Source organism: Phyllostomus hastatus, unplaced genomic scaffold (genome assembly GCF_019186645.2).
Source record: "Phyllostomus hastatus isolate PE091 unplaced genomic scaffold, TTU_PhHast_1.1 phas_contig_159, whole genome shotgun sequence".
Lineage (NCBI taxonomy): Eukaryota > Metazoa > Chordata > Mammalia > Chiroptera > Phyllostomidae > Phyllostomus > Phyllostomus hastatus.
In genome coordinates this window covers 12,148,663-12,171,236 of record NW_025333640.1, presented here as the reverse complement: position 1 = coordinate 12,171,236, position 22,574 = coordinate 12,148,663, and the positions used below count along the sequence as shown (strand labels likewise).

At 37.7% G+C, this 22,574-nt stretch overlaps 1 protein-coding gene across 5 annotated transcripts in view; it reads left to right on the top strand.

Annotated features, from left to right (window-relative positions):
• Positions 1 to 20,804, top strand: part of CLCN3 (chloride voltage-gated channel 3) — a 69,881-nt gene extending 49,077 nt beyond the window's left edge. For 3 of the 5 annotated variants that reach the window (XM_045830885.1, XM_045830884.1, XM_045830887.1), the window contains 7 exons: positions 1,066 to 1,146; positions 2,061 to 2,606; positions 5,190 to 5,376; positions 8,362 to 8,760; positions 11,222 to 11,438; positions 16,122 to 16,197; positions 17,890 to 20,804. In XM_045830885.1, the coding sequence (XP_045686841.1) occupies positions 1,066 to 1,146; positions 2,061 to 2,606; positions 5,190 to 5,376; positions 8,362 to 8,760; positions 11,222 to 11,438; positions 16,122 to 16,197; positions 17,890 to 18,048 (1,665 nt within the window). In that variant the 3' untranslated portion in view covers positions 18,049 to 20,804. The remainder of the gene's footprint in view (positions 1 to 1,065; positions 1,147 to 2,060; positions 2,607 to 5,189; positions 5,377 to 8,361; positions 8,761 to 11,221; positions 11,439 to 16,121; positions 16,198 to 17,889) is intronic. The other 2 variants (XM_045830888.1, XM_045830889.1) reach the window with 1 other exon arrangement.
• Positions 20,805 to 22,574: the final 1,770 nt, after the last annotated feature.

The window sequence follows — 22,574 nt, the reverse complement described above, 5'->3', positions numbered from 1 at the left end:
CATGGATGTTAGCTTGATCGTAAAATTGTATTTTATTAAATGTAGAGTTAGAGAATTCAGTTGAGTTGTCTGCAGTTGCATTGGTTGAGGAAAAAAGTTAAATTTTCTCTCACTACTTCCTCAAAAGATGCAGAGTCTACATTCCTAAAGCCCGATACAATTTAATTAAAACAAATATTTGTTTATTTTTAATTTACCAAACAGTAGCCTGCCTATGTAGTTTGTGCTCTTAATAATTTACAATTTAATTTTGATGGTTTCTAATTTTTTTCAGAAATTTAAAAATTGACCATTTGAGGAAATGCTTTGGTAGCCTCAAATATTTATTGAAGTAGTGAAAAGAATAAAGAGTCTTAGAAAAGTAATTACAAATAAATGCCCAATGAATTAATATGTGTAATTGGCTGCACAATGGTAGGATTGGGCAGTGCCAAGTGACAGACCAGGATGTTGGAGAGAAGAGCCATGAGAGAGTTTGTTTTATTTTACTGGTTCTGGTTGGTGAGACTGTGTCAGAAGGGTAGCCATTGTTTGTGCTTGCAGAGTGAGGTTCTCCTTTGTTGGCAGTAGAGTGTTTTCAATGGACTTAGGGTACTGAAAATATTGGGAAACTCAGCAGGCTTTTAGTTCCCTGGATATTTCACTAGGGTTCAGAATAGAGTAATTATTGATGATGATGTAGTTCTAAAATCGGAAGAAATTATATCCTATTTAAAAATAAGTAAGCAACTCTTCTCCTCAAACCAGTTACCACTCTCTCCGTTGGTCTTCACAAACATCTTGTAAGTTGATTGTATTTATTTCCTCTTCTTTATGTCCCAGTTACATTAGTATATCTCACACAAGTTTTTTTGACGGAATATTAAATATATGAATAACCTTTCAATTAAAGCAGAAAAGTTAAAAAATCTTTTTAGAAAAAATATCTGCATTTGCTTAAGGAGGGGAGAAATGTGAGTTAAATTCCAAATAGTCGTTTCAAAAATTCGAGTAACATGAATAATTTTTGTTCGGCATATATTTGAATTATAAAAACATGAAATAAGCCACATTATTTTTTCTAAGGTGCTGTCAGCTGCCTCAGCTGCAGGTGTTTCTGTAGCTTTTGGTGCACCGATTGGAGGAGTTCTTTTTAGCCTGGAAGAGGTATGTAAAACAGAGATAGCAACATTAAAATTATGTATAAGTACCATCACACATAAATTTTGGCACACTTTTCAGTTTTATATCTTGTGTAATAGATACAGTCTTTAGTTTTAATTTTAAAAATTTATTTTTATAGAATTATTTTCCACTAGTACATAACAAGTAGCATACTGTATATGTTCCTTACCTTGAAAAACTTTAAAAATATTACTTATATATAAAACATTAATTATGGTTTAAATATTAACTTTGTTGACATTAAGCAGATATGAATATGACTTAGTAGGAAATATTTGAAACAATCTATCCCTATTGGCCGAAATGCAGCCTTTTTATTTTAAAATTTTTAATCAATTACTAAATTGTCTTTGCAAGGTTATCTTGTGTGATTATTTCTGTTGCAGTTATTGATGTTTAAGAAAGTTTTAGTCACTTTAGTGGAATGTTTTGTTTTTGTTTTCTCCCTGGTGCTTAAGACTTTTTAAGCACCAAAAATACATTTACACAAAAATATGACTAGGAATGTTTTCAAATTCACTTTTGTAGTTGTTTGTGTTCTTTTTTAATTTACTATAGAAGAAGTAAATTAAATACTTCTTTATGAGGTAACATGAGTTAGTGGCAGTACATTTTACTGTTAACTGCTATGATTGGAAGTGAAATTCCTTTTAAAAATAAAACAAAGTATTATAATTAATTATTAGACATTTATGACCAGTTGATACTGTTTATGTATAATGAGGTGAGTTAAAGTTAATTAAAAATCAATATTTTTCTTACCACAGTAGAATCCATTCTATGTAAATTCTAGCTGTAGCAAAATTTAGAGCTATGGTATTTACCACTTAAGTTGTAACATATCAGAAACATTTTATAAAATTATATCATTAATTTTTCTTCCTTTCTTTTTTCAGGTTAGCTATTATTTTCCTCTTAAAACTTTATGGAGATCATTTTTTGCTGCTTTAGTTGCTGCATTTGTTTTGCGATCCATTAATCCATTTGGAAATAGCCGTCTGGTTCTTTTTTACGTGGAGTATCATACACCATGGTACCTTTTTGAACTGTTTCCTTTTATTCTCCTCGGGGTATTTGGAGGGCTTTGGGGAGCCTTTTTCATTAGGGCAAATATTGCCTGGTGTCGTCGACGCAAATCCACCAAATTTGGAAAGTATCCTGTTCTTGAAGTCATTATTGTTGCAGCCATTACTGCTGTGATAGCCTTTCCTAATCCATATACGAGGCTCAACACCAGTGAACTGATTAGAGAGCTTTTTACAGACTGTGGGCCCCTGGAATCCTCTTCTCTCTGTGACTACAAAAATGACATGAATGCCAGTAAAATTGTTGATGATATTCCTGATCGTCCAGCAGGCCTCGGAGTATATTCAGCTATATGGCAGTTATGCTTAGCCCTCATATTTAAAATCATAATGACAGTATTCACTTTTGGTATTAAGGTAAGTGCCAATGTGGGGCGATGTTTAGGTAATCTGGGCATGATCAAAACTTGTGTGTGGAATAAGAGATGAATGTGGTCGTTTCATAACTGTTGCCTGAAAAAATTCTTATCTTTTGGGTTTAATTTTAAGAAATGAATAAAAGAATTCATGAGGAGATAAGGTTGAGCCATAGTATCTGTTAATCTGTAACAAATTACCCCCCCAAACTAGCATCTTAAGATAACTTATTTTGCTCTTTATTTGTCAGCTATTTGGGAAGGACGTAACTGGGCATGGTTTGGTCTCTCACACAGTTGTCATCAGACATGGCTAGGGCTGCTTGTCTCAGACATTCACTTGTCTGGCACCTGGGCTGAGAAGACTCAGAACAACTGGGGCTGGAACATCTGGGCTCCTGGAACATCTCTCTCTCTCTCTCTCTCTCTCTCTCTGGTTTTTCCAGCATGGCAGTCTCTGGGTAGTTAGATTTCTTACATGGTAGCTCAGTGTTCCAAAGCAAGCGCACCAAGGGGATCGTTTTCTAACCTAGCCAAAGAAGTCAAGCAGCATGCCTTCTATTGTGTTCTGTTAGTCTAGACAGTAACAGAGCCCCCTCCCCTCAGGTTCAGGGGGAGGGAAACACACTCTTCCATTTAGTGGACAGAGTGTCAGACAATTTGTGATTATTGCTGCTGTGATAAATTAGCACAAACTTATTTGATTTAAAAGTCACCCAAATTTATTACAGTTCTGGAGGTCAGAAACCCAAATTGGGCTCACTAACATCAAAGTGTTCACAGGGATTTACGGAGGTTCTAGGGGAGAGTCTTTGCTTTTCCAGCATTCTAGAGGCTGCCTGCTGACATACTTAGCTCTTCTTCCATCCTCAAAACCAGCAGTGGTGCTGCAGTCTTTCTTTTATCTCACCATTCTGAAACTCACTCTTCTAAATCCTTCTTCACATTTAAAACACCTTCATTATTACTCTTGTTACTTTGGATCCAAAGTAATCCAGGATAATCTCCTGTTCCAAGGTCAGCTAACAGTCTTAATTCTTTCTGCAACCTTAATTGCTCCTTGCCACATAGCATAATAAATTCCCCAGAATCAGGATACCCATATCTTTGGGAAGCCAGTTTTCTGTCTCACCATATCTGTACAGGGCGTTACCTTGAAAGGGCGTTGTAGGCTCAAGAGGTAAATTACTAGGCCATGAACACCTTGCCTTTTTCCATAAAGGACTTAAGACCTTATGACCTGGGACATAGCTTCTTTTGAACTTACAAAAGTGAGAATAGCATTTGTTAATCAGTGATTTACCAGTAAATATAATGCTATTGTGTGACCGTCAGTAATGCATATGGGGAATCAGATGTCTACTGATCCTTGTTCTTTAAATCATTGTACCCATAGTTCGTGTTCTCCAGTGGTAGTGTGCTTTCACAGCCGTACGTAATATGGAATACCAGCTGAATTTTAATGAAATCGAAGTGGTATTTTTGAAATACTGTCTCTTTTCTATTGTCCTCTGTATGTAGCCCACATTATATTAAGTATGAGTTAAATAATAAAAAACACCTTGAAATTTCACTCTTTAGTGAATCAAATTAATGGAGTTGTTAAAACTCCTATTTCTACAGTAAGTTGATTTTCTGTAAATCCCAACTTTCTCACCCTCAGTTGAGCCACAGGAGACCAGAGGCAGTTGGCAGGCCTCTCCTTGTTACGATCCTCCACTGTGGCTGAGGGATTCTGCCTGGCAGGAGAGTGTAAAACATATTTGATCCCTCCTAGCTGGATGCCCATTTCATGGTCCCGACACACTCCCCACCATGCCACCACTCCGTGCTCATCTTATTTCAGATGCAGAACAGTTTGTAGCTGTTAGTCTTTTAGTCTTTTAATGGTCTTTAAATGGTCTTGCTTACACAGTGTTTGCTATTCCCGTTATCCTTATTAAATTTGGGCGATAACTTTTTTCTCCTTTTAATTCATACATATATGACTTATGTATGAATATGAACAAATTAATTAAAAGGAGGGAATTTTTTTAATTAAATATATATACCTGTATATACTCACTAAAAAACATTGGGGGACCTGATGACATTGGCCACTTTACATTGAGACACTTAAGAGGAATAGCATCTAATATTTCTATCATTTGATAGAAACATATATAGGAAGGACATAATCTTGGAGTAGGGGGTAGAATTTCAGACTGAGTTGATTTAGAGTTATGAAAAGTGCTTCATATCGCTGGGGGTTTTTTGTTTTTGTTTTTTTTTGTGGGGGGTCTCACATTTTACATGGATTAATGAAAATTTAGTTAGGGACTGGCATTAAGGAACCCCTGAGATAAAGGAGAATTGACCCTTGGGTACTTTCTCTTTGGTGTAGAGAATGTGATATGTAAATTTGTAATTGATAGAATTTTCAAAATACTCTATAATAAGATTTTGCTAAAAGTTTTAGTTTATACTAGGATTTTGCTATATAAATGTGAAAAGAATCAAGTGTGAGAGAGCAATCCACAGAACATAGGTTTCAAGCAAGCAAGTAGAGGACCTCTGCCTGATTAAGCACTCCGTTTTGTTACAGGTTCCGTCAGGCTTGTTCATCCCCAGCATGGCCATTGGAGCCATTGCGGGAAGGATTGTGGGGATTGCCGTGGAGCAGCTTGCCTATTACCACCACGATTGGTTTATCTTTAAGGAGTGGTGTGAGGTCGGGGCTGATTGCATTACTCCTGGCCTTTACGCCATGGTTGGTGCTGCTGCGTGCTTAGGTAATGCCACTGTGCCTCTCTGTGCTGGGTGCTTGTGAATCTGAGAGGAAACAGAGTAAGACTCTGCTCGTGCTTAACAGGGTTGGGGTGAGGGAGAGGGAGGGGTACAGGACAGAGGAAGAGAATGTTTTAACAAATTAAACAGTACTATTATTATATGGTGTTATATAGCACTGGGTTTTATTTACCTGTCTCTGAAAATTTAATGCAAAAATTTAATAACAGCATTTTTATAATACCACATAATGCTCTATAACAGAAAACATCTCAGTACAGCATAGGCTTAATTTGAATCCTGTCCAAGGATGTTTTTGTTTTTTTCATTGTCAGGGATCTTGATGTACCTATACCAGCCAGAGCATGGTTCCTGAGATTAGCATGCGAGCAGAGCTGCGGAATAGCTTTACTTTGGGCTCTGCAGTGATTTATTTTTAGCCTCAGTAAAAGATTTCTTTACCAGCCTTCTTCCATTTAAGGTGTATTTATAGCAAAATGAGAAAGGTAACTACTCTATTAATAAAGAAAAGCAAACTATTTGCATTCAATACTTGAGAGCCTAGCCCTGGCTGGGTAGCTAAGTTGATTGGGGCATCGTCCAGCACGCTGAAAGTTTGAGGGTTTGATCTTTGTCAGAATGTGTACAGATACAACTAATCGATGTTTGTCTCTCACGTTGATGTTTCTCCCTCTCTCTCTCTCTCTTTTTTTCTCCCTCCCCCTCCCTCCACTCCCCTTCCTCACCTACCTCCATCCTCTTCTTCCTTTTGTACCCCTTCCTCTAACTGTAAAATCAATCAACATATCCTTGGGTGAAGATTTAAAAAATGCTTAAAGTCTATTTATTGTCCTTTTGGTCATAAAAGTAGTTATTTTATATTTAACATGCCAGCTGAACTTTGGTTACATATTTAATGATAGTTGGCATTTGACTTACTTTGTTCATGCATCAAAAGTGTTAAAGTAATTATTGATCAAAAGTGTATAAAGTAATTATTGATCTTCAGAAATGTAATATCAAATGAAAGTGAAGGACAGAATCATTTTTCACTAAAGTAGTGAGTATTTATTAAGTATCCACTTTCTGTTTAGGGCTGTGCTAGGTGCAGTGAGTGATAGAAAAAGAAGTATAAAACATGGGCCAACCTCAGCTGCAGTCAAGTTGGGGAGACAGGACCCACACTGAGAAAATAGTGAGCAGTAGATGATTATATAGAGTACTGAAAGAGTCTATGAAAACTGTAGGAATCCAGAGGAAAAAAGAACTGAAGTAATTCAGGTAGGATAGAGCATGAGCTTTATTTTATAGATTAATAGAATTTAAGGGAGAGGACTTTGTTGAAGACTATAATAATGTGAAGACAAAGAAATCAGAATAGGAATAGGAATAGTAATCTTGGGGCTCTGAAGGAACTGACAATATTGAAGTAAGAGTGCATTTTGAGTGTTTTGGGGGAGAGAGTTGGATTGGTGGGAAGGAGCAGACTATGGAGCACGATTTATGTTAGGATGAATTCGTATTTGGAATTGGTCAGATCGGTAACAGAGCTGTGGCTTTGCCACATGTAGCTTGGTGACTTTGAGAAAGTTCCTTTACTACTTTTTTTTTTAAACCTTTAAAATGGAAATAATAATTACTTATCTCCTACAGTTGTTTTAAGGATTGTATGAGATAAAAATGTATGTAAAGCTGTTAGGATAGTGTCAGGTAAAATAATTGCTTAGTTAAAAATAATTTTTAAAGATGCCTTTGTAAATTGACGAGGGCATGTCTAGCATAGTGTAGATATGTAGTATACAATAGGTCCTTTCTCCCTTCTATTTTTAGGTTAAAAAACAAAAAGGGAGAATTTAAGCCTAATATAGTATGAACTGGTGAACCCTGGTAGGTTTTTCCACAAATAAGCAACATGAGGAAAGTATTACTTAGGAAAAATTAACCTGGACCATGGCTTAGAAAGGGGATTGAAGCTAATAGGCCTGCAGTTAAGGAGGTAAACACAAAAGAGTATTAAAATTAAGGAACAAAGTCTTGAGGGGCTGGACTAGGTTGGTATCAGGGAGAATGTTGACAAAGGTGCCTGTAGGTATTTTGCAGAGCAAATCATAGAGGACTAGGTGAGAGTGCAGATGTTGGGATAAAGTAAAGGGATGAACCAAGAACGATTACCTAGGTTGTCAGGACGAATGTCACACCTGCTGTTGGAGTCAGGGGAGTTGGCACGGGGTGGGGGAGGGGCTCTTTGAGAAGAAGAGGAGTTTAGTTTTAAGTGTGCAGTGTTCTCTGTGACGGTGTCTTCACCGATCAATGAGACGAGCACAAGAGAAGGCCTGCAGAGCCGGAGACAGGGCACACGTGTGGCAGTAGACAGAGAGGTGCTGGGGAGTCATCCGCATAGAGAAGGCGGCTCAGACTGGTGATGTGGGTGAAGGAATGCATGAATTTTCTGAGGGAGGGAATTTATACTGCTGCCACGAATCACAAAGCATCAGAATGTTTTACTCATTTTGGAAAGATTTAGGGGAAGAAATGAATCAAATTAATATTCTACCCACATATGAATTTAATGTATAAATCAGTGGTGAAGATGATAGCTCTGATGTGCTTCACCAGATTCCTTAAGAATCAATAATAATCTTTTACAAGGGAGAAATTATGTCTTTGCTGTGGCAGTGAACCAAAATGACATACTTGTTTTGGTTGGATAGGTATTCTTTTTTATACGAAGCAGAAAGGTTTGAAATGTTATTTCAAGTCTTCTGTGTTTAAAATGTTAATTCAAGTCTTCTGTGTTATAAACAAAGATGATTGGTATTCTTCTAGATCTTATTAAATAGCGATGATTGTCCTAATAGTAGTTTTTGATGATAATCCTTTTCACTAAGTTCTGTTGACAATTTATGTCAACCAGCCTAGTGCACAAATCCTGCTAGCATGTATGGATGAGGATCCTGTCCTTCCTGACCAGTGGTGCTTATTTTTTTCAGGTGGTGTGACAAGGATGACCGTCTCCTTGGTGGTTATTGTTTTTGAGCTCACTGGAGGCCTGGAGTATATTGTTCCCCTTATGGCCGCAGTAATGACCAGTAAATGGGTTGGAGACGCCTTTGGTAGGGAAGGCATTTATGAAGCACACATTCGGTTAAATGGATACCCTTTCTTGGATGCAAAAGAAGAATTCACTCACACCACCCTGGCTGCGGATGTCATGAGACCTCGAAGGAACGACCCTCCCTTGGCTGTCCTGACCCAGGACAATATGACAGTGGATGACATAGAAAATATGATTAATGAAACCAGTTACAATGGCTTCCCTGTCATCATGTCAAAAGAATCTCAGAGATTAGTGGGATTTGCCCTCAGAAGAGATCTGACAATTGCAATAGGTACCTTTTAAAAAAATACACATACACACACACTTACATGTATTGGTATCAAGGTAGATAGACATGGATATATAATAGATTTCTGGAAGGAAGGAAAGCAATCAAATTTAATCGGTTGGGTCTGTGTGGGCAGAAGTCTTATGTTCTTTAGGAAAGGAATTTATGCTTCCATGGATTGTTTTCTTGCTAAATATAGTTTTATCTTTTGACTTGGCATTATCATCAGTTTAGAGTCATTCTTTTTTACCACTCAGATAGACCTTGTTAAATTGATATTATTCTTGATTAACATGTTATATAAGGCCTTAGCAAGTGCTGGGGCTTCCAGCTAAATACACTCTCATATTGAATAAAGTTGACTTATTTGAATGCAGGTATCTGAAAATTCCATCTTCATTGGTCTATTTCATATTAGATTCACAAGGTTTTAATTCCTTAGTTTTTGGATTCAGGTTTACAGCATTGACTTCTAATATTTAGTTTAAAGTGAGAAAATCATTGAGATTTTATTTTTGGTTAAATGTCAGGTTGAAAAAGTATGGAAGTAATTGTATTTGCTATTGTAATTACAATTGCTATTGTATTTGCAGTTGTATTGCTATTATATTTTGGGCTGATGTTCCTGAAAATATCATTTAAAGACATCAGCCATACTATGTTATTTATTGGAGATAAAGTAAACTTTTTCTGAGGAGGAAGCAATTGTGTTCCTCCAAAATTAATCTTTCCTCTTACCCAGTAGTACTGTAATCTTAATGAGCAGACCAACCCCTTCTCCCTCAACTCCTAGAGGTGACAGAGAATATTTTCATCAAGCTATTGCTTTGGCACCCTGCAGATTGTAGTAGAGGACCCTGAGCTGAAAATGTCCAGCACTTGGTCTGTCTCCAGAGGTTACTTCTGTGAGCCCGTCATCTCCCTTCCAACTTGTCCCTGTGGCCATTGTAAAAGGGGAGTAAAACATTTGATTCTGGTGCCACTTGAAGAGGGAAGACTGCACAGTACAGATGGGAAGTGTTTCTCAATCAGACTGGAAACTCTCCGTTTTGTAGGAGCTATTAAAGGAAAAGAGGAGGAGGAGGAGAAAGAAAGAGCCTACAGAGAGTAGCCTGCTCAGTTTAGGAAAAGGCTTACATTTTTGGAAGATGTTTTCAAAAACTGGCAATCCCATCATTCCAGGTTTTGCTTTAAGTAATATAATAGTTGCCAGACTGGGCAAAATATGTGGTCAGACTTGTCTCTGTTCAAGTGTTTTAGCTTCTGTGCCATCACCATGGCCAAACCTGCAGTCAGAAAAGAATTCTGTTGTTTAGATTCCCATTCTTTAGGTTTCAATGGTAGCCAGGCAAAGATACAGAAAAGATTAGAATTTTGGAATTTGCATTGAAATTAAAGAAAGGCACCAGGTTTTTAGAAGAAAGTGGTAAAATTAAGAATTACATTCCACTGATTTAGTGGATATATTTTTTAGTTTTGTTACTGGCTTGAGAAATAGAATGTTGAGTTAGCAGAGAGGAGTCATTTAAGGGAATAGAGGTAGTACTTGCCATATGTGAGATCAAGTCACGTCATCAGAAGTGTTAGCCACATGACTTTTTGGACACGCCCGAAGTATTTACCCACATATATTTGTAAAGTTTAAGTTTTTGAATGGTAAAAGTAGACTTGTATACAAGGTTTTATGTGTATGTATAACATATAAAATATCTTATTAAAGGATAGTTTTGAGTATACACTAATTCAAAATAGAAGCATAAAGCTATTTTATTTTTGTACTTTCTCCATTTCATGGATTTCCTTTTTGTTTCCATGGCTTCTGTTCTTCCTGTGTAGCTTTCTGCATCTTTGCCACTCTCTGTCTAGTGCTTTCAGAGGTGGGAGTGGAAGTAGGCAGCAGAGCACACTGGAGGGGGCAGTTAACAGCCTTTGCAAATAATTATAGTTTCAACCCACCTGTTAGTGCTCTGGACTCATCTAGAATATTAAACTAAAAAATTAGAAAAGAGGAAGAACTAGCTAGTCCACAGTGGTGAAGTGCAGAGCATGGTCAAAGCAAGGATGAAGCTCTCTTGAGTCCCACCTCCAATGCAGTACAAGTAGCTGTTAGCACAGGCAGGCGTATTTGATGACGGATTTCTCTAATTTGTGCAGGTTTTAAAATCTCATATTCCAACCATGTTTCCTTATCTCCCAAAGTTAGGAAACAGGTTCAGCCCCATAAAATACACACCAACATTTTATTTATGTGGAGATGATGTGGTGTTTGTGGATTCTGATTCTGTTAAACATAAATTGCCATGACTGTTCAGTTGATTCCTTTCTTGGTTAAGGAGAAAGAAAAAAAGGAAAGGACCAAAACTCATGGATGCATTTATTTGTTTAATCTCTGAATGAGCATGTTACCCTTAAAACAAAATACAGCCTATCACATTTTAATTTTTGGCCTTCTCAATCTCTTCAGAAAGTGCAAGAAAAAAACAAGAAGGAATCGTGGGCAGTTCCCGTGTGTGTTTTGCGCAGCACACCCCGTCCCTTCCGGCAGAAAGCCCCCGGCCCTTGAAGCTGCGCAGCATTCTGGACATGAGCCCTTTCACGGTGACGGACCACACGCCCATGGAGATCGTGGTGGATATTTTCCGAAAGCTGGGTCTGAGGCAGTGCCTTGTAACTCACAATGGGTAGGTTTCATTTAAAAAAAAAAAAAAGAAAGCAGTTCACTTACCAGAACTTTTAATCCTTTTTAGTGGAATTCATATGCAGTTACGAGGAGAGAGTGTAATCAGCTTCAAAGTGGGAAAGTGTGTCTTTTACTTTGGTTATAAATAAAGATCAGTCAGACTGACACTTAAGAAAGAGTAAGAGAAATGTCACCCCCCACAAATGCAGTGACATTTGTGAGGAATGCTTGAGGGTTGGCAAAGAGTCCCAGCATGTTCGTGGTATTAGAGTTGTTCCCTCCCTTAGCCAAGTAGTAGTCCTGCCCTGAATGAACTGCTGCAAACACCTGTTTCTTTCTGTCAGGATTTCCATTTTAGACTATATATATCTAGTACAGTAATAATTTTCTAGATATTTGGCTGTTTACTGCATGAGCCATTATTTAATTTGTCACGTAATGAGAGAAATAATGTGTAATTAAATGAAATTTGTAAATTAGTTGAGAACGGTGAGCAAATGCTTTGTTTCCTGTTTTCTTCCTTCTCACAAACCTTTTACATAAACTGCTAATGACAAATACTATGTATTTGAAATGTGTAAGTTGATTACTTTTTGCCTTGTGCATATGAGCTGCCAGCGTCTCCCGAGGGTGGGAGGGCAGGACGGTCTGGCTGGGCAGACGTCACAGGGATGGTGGAGAGGAGCGCACAGGGTGCCAGGGTGCCGCAGCAGACGCACTCCTCCAGCCCCACTGCGCCCTCTGCTCCTGACCTGGGGCTCCTCTCCAGGCCCATTCTCTCTCGCCCCCTCTCTCCCATTATATTCCTGTTCCTAGTTGAAATACTTAAGAACATTGTTTTACCTGAAGGCTGATAACAGAAAGGATCAAAATGAGAAACGAAGGATTATGCATAAACTGCAGGCAGAGCATGAATTGGAATATGAAACACTGAAGAGTATCACAGCAGGTTTTTTAAAACATCATTTTGTGCAGAACACATGACTCCTACCTAGAGGGAGGAGGAAGAAGGACCAGAAAGAAAGAAAATTTGTTGAACACCTTCTTCATGTTTCTCATTTAACTTTGCAGCCCCTCTGCAAAGCAGGTGGCAATATCCCAACTTTCAGATGTAGTAATTGAGCTTGAAGAGGCTTAATAACTTGCCTAGTCATGTGTTAAGCAAGTCAGAGATCAGGGAATAAAGTAGCTTTCCAATTTTAAAACCCAGTCTCTTGCTGTCTTTTTACCTGTAATTAACTTATAGAATGTGTCTTCCTTTGTGATTTCTTAAACTACTATTGTTTTCTTAGACAATATATTAGACAGTATTGTGTTAGGAATAGAAGTAGATGCTAGAGAATTAGATCCATGTTTAACATTTTAGCTAACCATTTAGAATAAGTGTAGGTAATATGAAATAAATTATTAAAGAGATAAAAGTCTTAAGGGCAAGGAGGTCATAATTATTAAATATCACAGGTACTGATTGGAGAAGAGATGTTTGTAGTAAAGTAACTTTTTTCTTTAATGTTGCTTAACTTTAAAAATAATGGTACCAAACTTCACTGATTAAAAACTTAATGAGAACATGTTAAATGGAGTAACTTTTCATAAAGCTTTACTGGTTCTTGGGCCTTTTTAATTATAAATGGCTCAATTGGAAGCTAAGGTGACTTGTTATAAACTTTTGCTTGCTTTAAGGTGTTCTCCATGCCTGGAATGGTTCGTCCTTTTATGTCTTGCCAAATAAATACACTGTCATTCTCTAGTCATGATTGATTAACTGTGGCCACAAAGCTGTGTGGGTTAATTACTGTATTTCCTTTTGCTGATTAATCCTCAGGGGTTTGGCAGCACAGACATTGGAAAGGAAAATATTTAGAACAAAGTGTGAAAATAAGTAGAGGAAAAGGGAGAATAGTTAATTAAAATCTTATGATACTTCCTTTTTATAAAAAAGCTTGTGGTGGGGGGGTGGCTTTTTCTGAAAGAATGTGTTTGATTGCATTGATTATACTTTCCTTATTTCTGTCCTTTAATAAACATTGATAGATAAAAAAAGAGATCATTTGGGGTGGTGGCTCCTGGGACATTTGCCTTGAAATATGTAAGAAAGTAGAGTGTTCTTACTTACATTTAAATGACTTAAACCCAGAAAAGAAATTACATCTTCGGGTTTTCTGGGTGGACTGTGATGTTCTAGACAGTTGCTTTGGGTCCTCAGAGGTGGAAACTCATTCTTTGGGGGAGGAGCTGTAACAAATCTGGAGCCTTGGGTGCAAGGAGAAAATGAGAGCAGAGAGATGAAGGGGCGGTGTGTCTGTCAAGATGTCTGTTGTAGACGATCCTACATTTTTATTTTAATTAGCAGAGTTTCTCAGGATCTTTCAGTCTTGGTGGAAGTAGCAGGATGTTACTAGGATTGTTCCAAAAGAGTTTTGTAATCATATAAATTAGTAAAATATTGGATTAAATACATTTGAGGTTTATTCACTATGAAACTTCTTTGAACTTATAAAATGTTGATATTATTTGATTCTCAGATGGAATAATAGAAACATAGTTTTCCAGACTTACTCTAATATCAGACCTTTTTTTGAAGGAGGGAAAGGGGCAGAACTCTTGTACCTGGTGTTGGATCGCACTTGGGGAAGATGTTGGGTCATGCTCTGTTAACTCTCATTGTTTGTTAGCCCACAAGGAAACAGTAACTTAATCTTTACATGAGTCACATTGTTGCTTCGATTTTCTTTGCACTTCCTGAAGTTCACAAAGCTACACTGAGCCTGGCCTTGTCATTCTCAAATCACTCTCCTCCATTAACCAAAGAGAGGAAATGTGTTACTTCCACTTTTTTTAGGGCCATTACTTTGTAAATATAAACATTGCTTTGTAAATCTCTAAATTTGCCATTTGGTCCTTTAAAATGATAATTTTTTCTCATTGTGTACCTTATGATTTGTCGGAGCTTACTAATGTATTAACTGAAATTAATTATTGTATATAATTAGCTAGAAAAAGTGAATAAGAACTAGACTGGAATTATTTTGTCAAGATTTTCACATTTCCTGACTACAAGTATAAATTCAAGTGAATTGATGTTTTTTTTGTTGTTATTTATTTGACCTCGAACTTTTAGTCAGGAAAACATCTGCTGAATGATCGAGTGCTTTTATTTTATGTAATGCAGTGTCTCAGCTTTTTTGGAGAAGGGACTTAGAAAGTCCCTTCTCCAAAAAAGGGACTTTATTGAGAACTTTTCAGTTTATCTTTGTTCTCTCTGATCAGTATATTGTGTTTAAAAAATAATGGTAGCTCAGTTGGTTAGAACGTTGTCCTGATACACCAAGGTTTTGTCTTTGATCTCCCGTCAGGACACACACAAGAATCAGACAATTAATGTATTAGTAAATGGAACAGCAAATATTGATGTTTCTCTCTCTCTCTCTGTCCCATTCTGCTGTCTCTTCTCTGTTTTCTCTCTCGCCCCCTTGCCTCTCTCTCTCTCTCCCTTCCTCTCTCTGTAAAATCAATAAATTAAACAAAAATAATTGAAAAACATTAACAGAGAAGCTATTTATGCCTTTTTCATTCCCCACCTTCCCTGCTTCCCCGCCTCCACTCCCAGGTATCACCTGAAGTAACTGTTTGATAACTGGCATATCTGTAGGACCAGCCTGCTTTGACTCAGTGAAGTCCCCTGGTGACCCCAGTAAGAAGTCAGAATGTTCAAAGACAGTTTCATAGTAAAATAGGCTTAACCTGGTCACCAGGGAGATGTGTTCAGTTAATCTGAAGGGCATTCTGGGTGGGCTTCCAGAATTCAATGACTAAAAGCTTTCTAAGGTTTTTGACATTCACTGTCTATGTTGCCATATATTATAGTTGAATTCATTGACTCTCACTATATAATCAGTAATCAGTATTTTGTTTTAATAATTAAAAGTTTAATTATGCTTAAGTATCCTTATGAGAATTTATGTCCATTATTTTGCTTGATGTTATAATAATGATACATTAACCGAGAAATAATCATGTCAAGAAAAAAATGCATAAAGTGAAAGTGCATAAAAGACACCTTAAATATGTGTTATTAGGTTATTCTAAGAAGTAGCATTCTGCAGGTCCTGAAAATTAGGGAGTGTTTATATTGGTCAGCATTATTTATTTGGTGCACATTCCCTTTAATTTTAATTCCAAATAATACCAAAATCCAGGGGATTGCTTAAATCTCTTTATAGGCAATAAAAGCTAAGACTTCTACCTTTTCATTGCTGAAGTAGATCCACATAATAGCTGCTGCAATGCGGCATTTTAGATAAATAGAAAAATAATTTCTTCAAAGGAAGGAACACTGAAAAGTGAAACTAAATTTCATAATTTTATAGTTATGTGTTAATATTTTTTGACTTTTCTTTGTAGTCATCTTCACTGTGAACTTTTTATCATTTTTATTTTTAATTTAAAAAGGAAAACAACCCACCAATATTTAAAAATAGCATCATGTCACTTTTGAAAGTCAATAGAATTTATGCAAATGGCACCAGGGATTTCAAATCATTTTTGTTTATATTTTTCTAAAGTTCATTTAAAAGCATTCTTATGGTTCATGTTTTTATTTTTTTCCTCTCATTATCACTATGATTGGAAGCTCTTTTAATTTAATTTCTCACAGTTATTAGCATAACATGATCTGTTTCAGGATTGTCTTGGGGATCATCACAAAGAAGAACATATTAGAGCATCTCGAGCAACTAAAGCAGCACGTCGAACCCTTGGTGATTAGATATATCAGATCTCCTCATAGACACCCAGAAGTCAGGAAGCATGAAACTTGTGAACTGTCAGTTCTTTCTTTCCCAGATACCTGCTGAACAAAAAAAATCCTACATGCTGCCAATCACATTTATATCTCATAAAATATGTCTGTAAGATAAATTTAAAGGTGTGAATTCCATTCATGGGAAGTAAACAAAAGTTAACATTTCACCAGAATCATTAGTTGCAATTTAAGAACTATAAAGAGTTGGTAGTTGACTGAATATCACTGGACATTTTTAAAGTAACACAATATATCTGTCTACCTTAGTGGTCATGCCAGTCTCAGAGGACGCCAGACTGGTTAAAAATGCATACCTCGTCACCCCCAATTCTCCCGTTTTAATAAAAAATGTTTCCTGATATTGTGATAAATCTAAGCTCATAAATTATTTTAACCGAGCTTAGCAATGTTAGAACTGCTGACAGTTAAATGGATTTTTTTTTATGGGCACACTAAGTAGAACGTAATGTGTACGTGTGTGTATATACGTATATGTGTATATATATATGAGCATAGCATTAGTTCTTTTTTTGCTGTACCCTCCGTACCTCCCATACTGTCCCAGTCAGTGATGTGTGTCCTGCCGTTCCATTAGTGAGGTGTGCCTAGAAGAGTGTATGCCCCTGTGTATGATGCTTCTAGAATGCTGTAAGCAGCTTTTAGGGTCAGATGCATTGGCTTTGACTGGCTCTATGTCCTATTGGTTTAATGATTGAAGATAAATTTTGAATTATTATTTTAACTGCTAAAAGTTGTCTGGCTTTAGCAATTGATGCCTGAAATTATTTTGCCTTGCAATTGTCATACCTGTATAAAACTTGTCCCAGTTTGGTTAAAACACAACTGATTATGTATTCCTATTGTATGCTAATATTTCACAAGTCGTTCATGCATCCTTTTTAAAACTACTAACCAGAATAATAAGTAGCTACTCATTCATTCCGCTTTGTGCTTCACATAATAATATTTTAGGACTGCTTCTTGATTTTTCATCTATCTTTTAATGTAAGCATTAACAACTAAGACTTTCATAAAAGCACTGTATCTTAACTTTTTTGGTCAAAATCAAAAAAGGAAAACATTGATGAATGTACTAGAAACTTGTGTTGTCTTGTAGATTTATTCTTGGGGCTCTGAAGTTTGCAATTGAAGTCCTGTGTTGACTGTTTCATCTCAATTGTATGTGCTTTCATGAAGATTATGCATACAACTGAGCAGTCTATTTTTTAAAAGTTAGTTTTGGTTTTTTAAAAAAGTGAAATATTGAGAGGATTTGGTCATCAGACACTTTACTGCTTTCTTGGTGTGATGAAAATGAATATTCCTTCTCAAATGGGACCAGTATCATCATTTCTTGCTCACATGTCCATTTTTTGTTACTTTTTTGTTGGCATACATTAATCAAAATAGCTCTACTTCAATGAGAGTCTCAGTGAAAGGACATTGTACTATTAGTGACCATACTACTTTGTATGTCAAAGGATGGTTGCTGGATCATTTGATTATCATTACCAGTAAAATGCTTTTTGAAAATAAAAACTCAGGCTGCTTGCTTTGCTCTGTTGCTGTCAAAAAGGATTTAGCTATAAATGTTGCTTCTTTTTTTTCCCTTTTATTTAAATGGCCGTCTTTTATTTATCCCTTTCAGGCGCCTCCTTGGCATTATAACAAAAAAAGATATCCTCCGTCATATGGCCCAGACGGCAAACCAAGACCCCGCCTCAGTAATGTTCAACTGAATCTCGTGGACGAGGAGAGAGAGGAGGCAGAAGAGGAAGTCCGTTTGTTGAATAGCACAACTATGTAACCTGAGGGAGTCGTCTATTTACAGTTCTCCTTTAAACAAACAAACAGACAAACAAAAGGAGATAGAAAAGCCAGGCTTTTGCAGCATGGTTTGCAAATAGTGCTGCTGGAATAAAGGAATTGTTTGAGGAGGGAAAGGAGAGAGAAGGAAATGAGTGAGGTAGAGCAGCCAACCCACTCCTGTTCTTCTGCATGGGATGCGTTTTCTGCCGAGGACGGGTCCTGAGAGTGAGGCTTGAGCCCCAGCCAAGAGGACCCTGGAGCCCAGCTCAGAGCGCCTGGCCTGTTACTCCAACATCGCCAAGACATGAAATCAGTCCCTGTTCCTGGAGGGATAACTTTGAATTGAGCCATCTGTAAGACTGCAGGTCTTGCCCTTTTTTTATCAAAACTGTTCTGTTTAATTCATGAATTGTATAGTTAAGCATTACCTTTCTACATTCCAGAAGAGCTCTCGCCCCCCTCCCTCCCTCTCCCTCTCTCTTTCTCTCTCTTGCTGTAACAAAGCCTCTTTAAATCGGTGTACCCTTTGAAGCAGTCCTTTCTCATATTGAGATGTACTGTGATTTTGCTGAGGTTTCATCACAAGAAGGGAGTGTTTCTTGTGCCACTAGCCCTGCCGCCGGCACCATCACTGAGTGCCTGGAGCAGTCACAGGCACCACAGCACAGGCTGACCAGACAGGTAAACTCTCCAGTGCAGCATGAACGAAACCCTCCGCTTGTGTGCCGTGTGGTTCCGAGTCCACAATGAAACGTGACTTGTACGGATAAAGTCTTCTTTTTGTTTTTTTCCTCTCAGACTTCATGGGTAATGTGGCCTGGTCTTACACATATTTTCTGTCTCTGAAACTACTATGATATGCAAGTGCTGTGTGGCGTAAGGAGACAGAGTGCTGCTGCTTTGACGGTAAAGAGAAGGAAATACCCTGTCTAGCTGTGTCTGGTATTAACTGCATGTTTAAACACTGGAATTTTTTTTTTCTTGAAATAAGATCAGTCATTTTTTTCTTTCCTCAAGATATTTTACTGCTGACACTGAAGAAATGTAATTCATAACTTGCACTAAATGTATATTTCTTCTCCTAAAAATTTACCATTCTTATTTATATTTTTATGGATTAAAATTTATAAAATACAGATCAGTTAATATTTCACTTAAATAATTTTACCTTTTTAATGCAATTTTTATAGACTAATTCAGACTTGCAAATATGGAGATATGAACACAAAGTTTACAGTGGGAACGAGGGTGTACGAGAGGCGGTGGCGGCTTCTCTCTGGTCCAGTGTGTACATAATCCTTTCTCTGGTCTTCACTGCCACCCTCCACCCTGTCCATTCTGACTCATTAACTGGAGAGTGGAAACACTACACATCACTTTGCAGATTAAAATCAAATGTTGAATAGTGTTTACCTTTTTAAAAAAATCAAGTGGAAACAATAAAATTGCAAAGGTAGCAGTTAAAATCATAATCTGAACATAAGCTTTGAATCTTTGGATATGTCACATCCAGAAGTGTTCTCTTCAGTGACATTTTGACTAGCCACAGTGCACATTTTTGCAGGATGAATTGAAAAGGTACTGGGGTGTTTTGGGTGTTTTTGTTTTTGGAAATGTCTGTCTTAATCATGATCTGCATTCACTGTTGGCAAGGGCAGTTTTACTTGAAGGACTGGCCTAAATATTCTGTGATTATGCATTCTGGGTCGAAAAGTGAAATTTTTGCAGACAGACATTTTCTGAAACAACTGGCAATGAGCTGCTCTTTGGAAATGTCTCTTCCTAGCTTTTAATAATAATAATAATAATAATATATCTGTAAGATCTTGAAGATTTATAAGATCACAAAGCCATATTAGAATAACAGTTGAAAGTTGAGCAAAGTTTCAGCAATTTTGTGAAACGTGCTGAGTTTTGCTATCTGCCTAAAGTTAGTATTTTCTCCAAGACATCCCCCACTTTGGCAGACTTCAGAACGTTTCCTTAGTGGTCTTTCTGAGTTTATTTGACCATCTAGAGTGAAATAACTTACCTCCAGCTTGTCTGAGTGCATTTGCAGAGTGCAAGGCACTGCTAGAGTGGGAGCCCTGCAGGATTGGCTACTGAATAACTTGCTTGTCCTCAATTACAAGCCTTCAAAGGAGGGACGAGCTTCTTTGCAGATAGCTTCATAACATTCAACTTCACATGGATTTCTTTTTCCATGTTTTCTTTTTTGATTTTAGGATCTCCTTTCATTGCCCATCCTGCTTCAGAGACAGACATTTCAGGGTGGATAGTAATTTTCTTCTTGATTTGTTTCCACCCTGGTATGTCTTACAACTGAAATACAGGAAAAGTGCCATATTTTTATGCATTCAGTGGTTTTCTTTGATATTCTGATCTGTTCCATTTTTCTTTTCTTCTTGTTGAGGTGTGTCTGCTTTTTAACCAAACCATGAATAGTGGAGACCATGAAATACGTGTGCCTAGCTGATTGGCAAATTAATTGACCGATAGAGTAAATGGAGCGCCTTATTTGAGTACCCTTTTTGAGAAGGTATGATGAGAATGGGCAAGGCTGTCAGCATCTCTTCTTAATAATTGTTTTCAGTTTGGTTCATGAAGAATGCTTAGTTTGTTAATCTGTGATGTTGCCTAGAGCTGTATTTATCTGTTTTCATTTATACTAGTGTAGTAAAGCTGCATATCATTACAGTAAAAATGATTACTGTGATGAGTTAATCAGAATATCTATTAAAATCTATATGACAATTTGTGGTTTGGCCTTTAATTATATCTGTGACAGTCCTCCCACTTTACTGCTCTGTGCAGCATAGGCCAGTAGCTGGCACATGCAGCCTCGAAGGGTGGTGTATGTGAAGCCATTTCTGCACTTGGCAAGCGAGGAGCCACAGCACAGCAGATGCTGGATTGAACAGCAAGCTATATATTCAATACATAGTAGCAACAGTATGGAGCCTTCACGTCAGTGAAAGTTGCAAGTATACCGAAAGATTTCATTTCGGTTTACTTTCAAAATTATGGTTTTTAAATTTTTTTAAGAAATATTACACTATTTGCATGAAGAGAAAATGTGTAAACGATTTACATTTTAAATTTTACCTTGGAAATTTGCTAATAGAGCTGCCTAAAAGAAGGTGGTAACATTTGAATTGTTAAAAGATTTCAGTAGTCTTCTAATATTAAACTTTTAGTAAAGAGAACACTTTTCTAAAAATTCAAGGATAGATCTTTTATCATTCATTTCATTTACTCATTCACTAAGAATATACTGAACACCTACTGTGTACTAAGCACTGTTCTGTGTTCTTGAAGCATACATTCCAGTAGGGAAAGAGACACATACATTTGTCAGATGGTGATAAATACCATGAATTCTGCGGATTTTAAAAACTGATTCGTATGTGCTGCACGCCGTCATAGGTGTGCGTAAGTCAGACAGAATCTTCATGGAGAAAAGTAACGGGGAGGATGCTGCTTTTATAGAGGGTGATCCAGGAAGGCCTCAGGGATAAGGTGACTTTTGAGCAGCTAAAGAGGGGATGACACAGCTATCCATGAGAGCTGTCCCCAGAAGAGGAAACCCAGCAGAGACCCTGCGGTGTGGGGTGTGCCCCGCAAGCACAGGGAAGACTTAAGTAGGTCAGTGTAGCTGGAGGCGGAAGGAGCATAGGATGAGAGAGGTTGGGTGTGTAGGAATTTGGCTTTTATTCTGAGTAAATTAGGAGGCCAGCGAGGCAGAAAGTGACAAGATCTCTCTGGCTGCTTCACTGGGAAGAAGGGGGCAGGGGTGGAAGCTGCATGACCAGTTAGAAGGCTCTTAGAATAATCAAGGTAAGCCACAATAGAGGTTGCACCCGACCGGAGCTGGTGGAGGCGGTGAGAGTGGTTGGATCCGACGTGTTGAAGGTGGCACAGACAGGATGTGCTGACGGAGTGAGTGTGGAGTGGTGAGACGAGGAGTGCAGGAGGTCTCCAGGGTTTGGGCCTGTGCACAGAACAATAGAACGGCCGACTGACATGGGAACGGCATCACGGATAGATGTGGGGATGTGTACAGAGGAATTTTGGTTTTCAACATCACGTTTTAAATGATGTTTAGACTTCCAAATGGGTTGTCAAGTAGGCAGTTGTATATATGAGACTCAGGCCCAGATGAAACCCTCTAGTCTGAGAGATCTCAGTACAATGAGAGGCCCTGGGACAAGATGAGACACCATGGGATCAAGTGGACAGAATCGGATTGAGCACTGACACATTTGTATGCTCAGATTGGAGATGTGGAGCCAGCAGAAGATGGAGCATCCAGTGAGTGAGGGAGGGATGGTGGGGAGTTGTATCATTTAGCCAAGGGTAGTCCCCTCAGCCAAGTGAGTAATGGCTTTAAGGAGGATCAAGTGTCAGGTGTTGCTGATCCAGCCAGTGCGGGGTAACTGATGAGTGTGACTGAAGCAGTTTCAGTGGGGTCATGCAGAAGTCTGGTTGGACGTTTGCCTGAGATTGGGAGGAATTAAAGGCAGG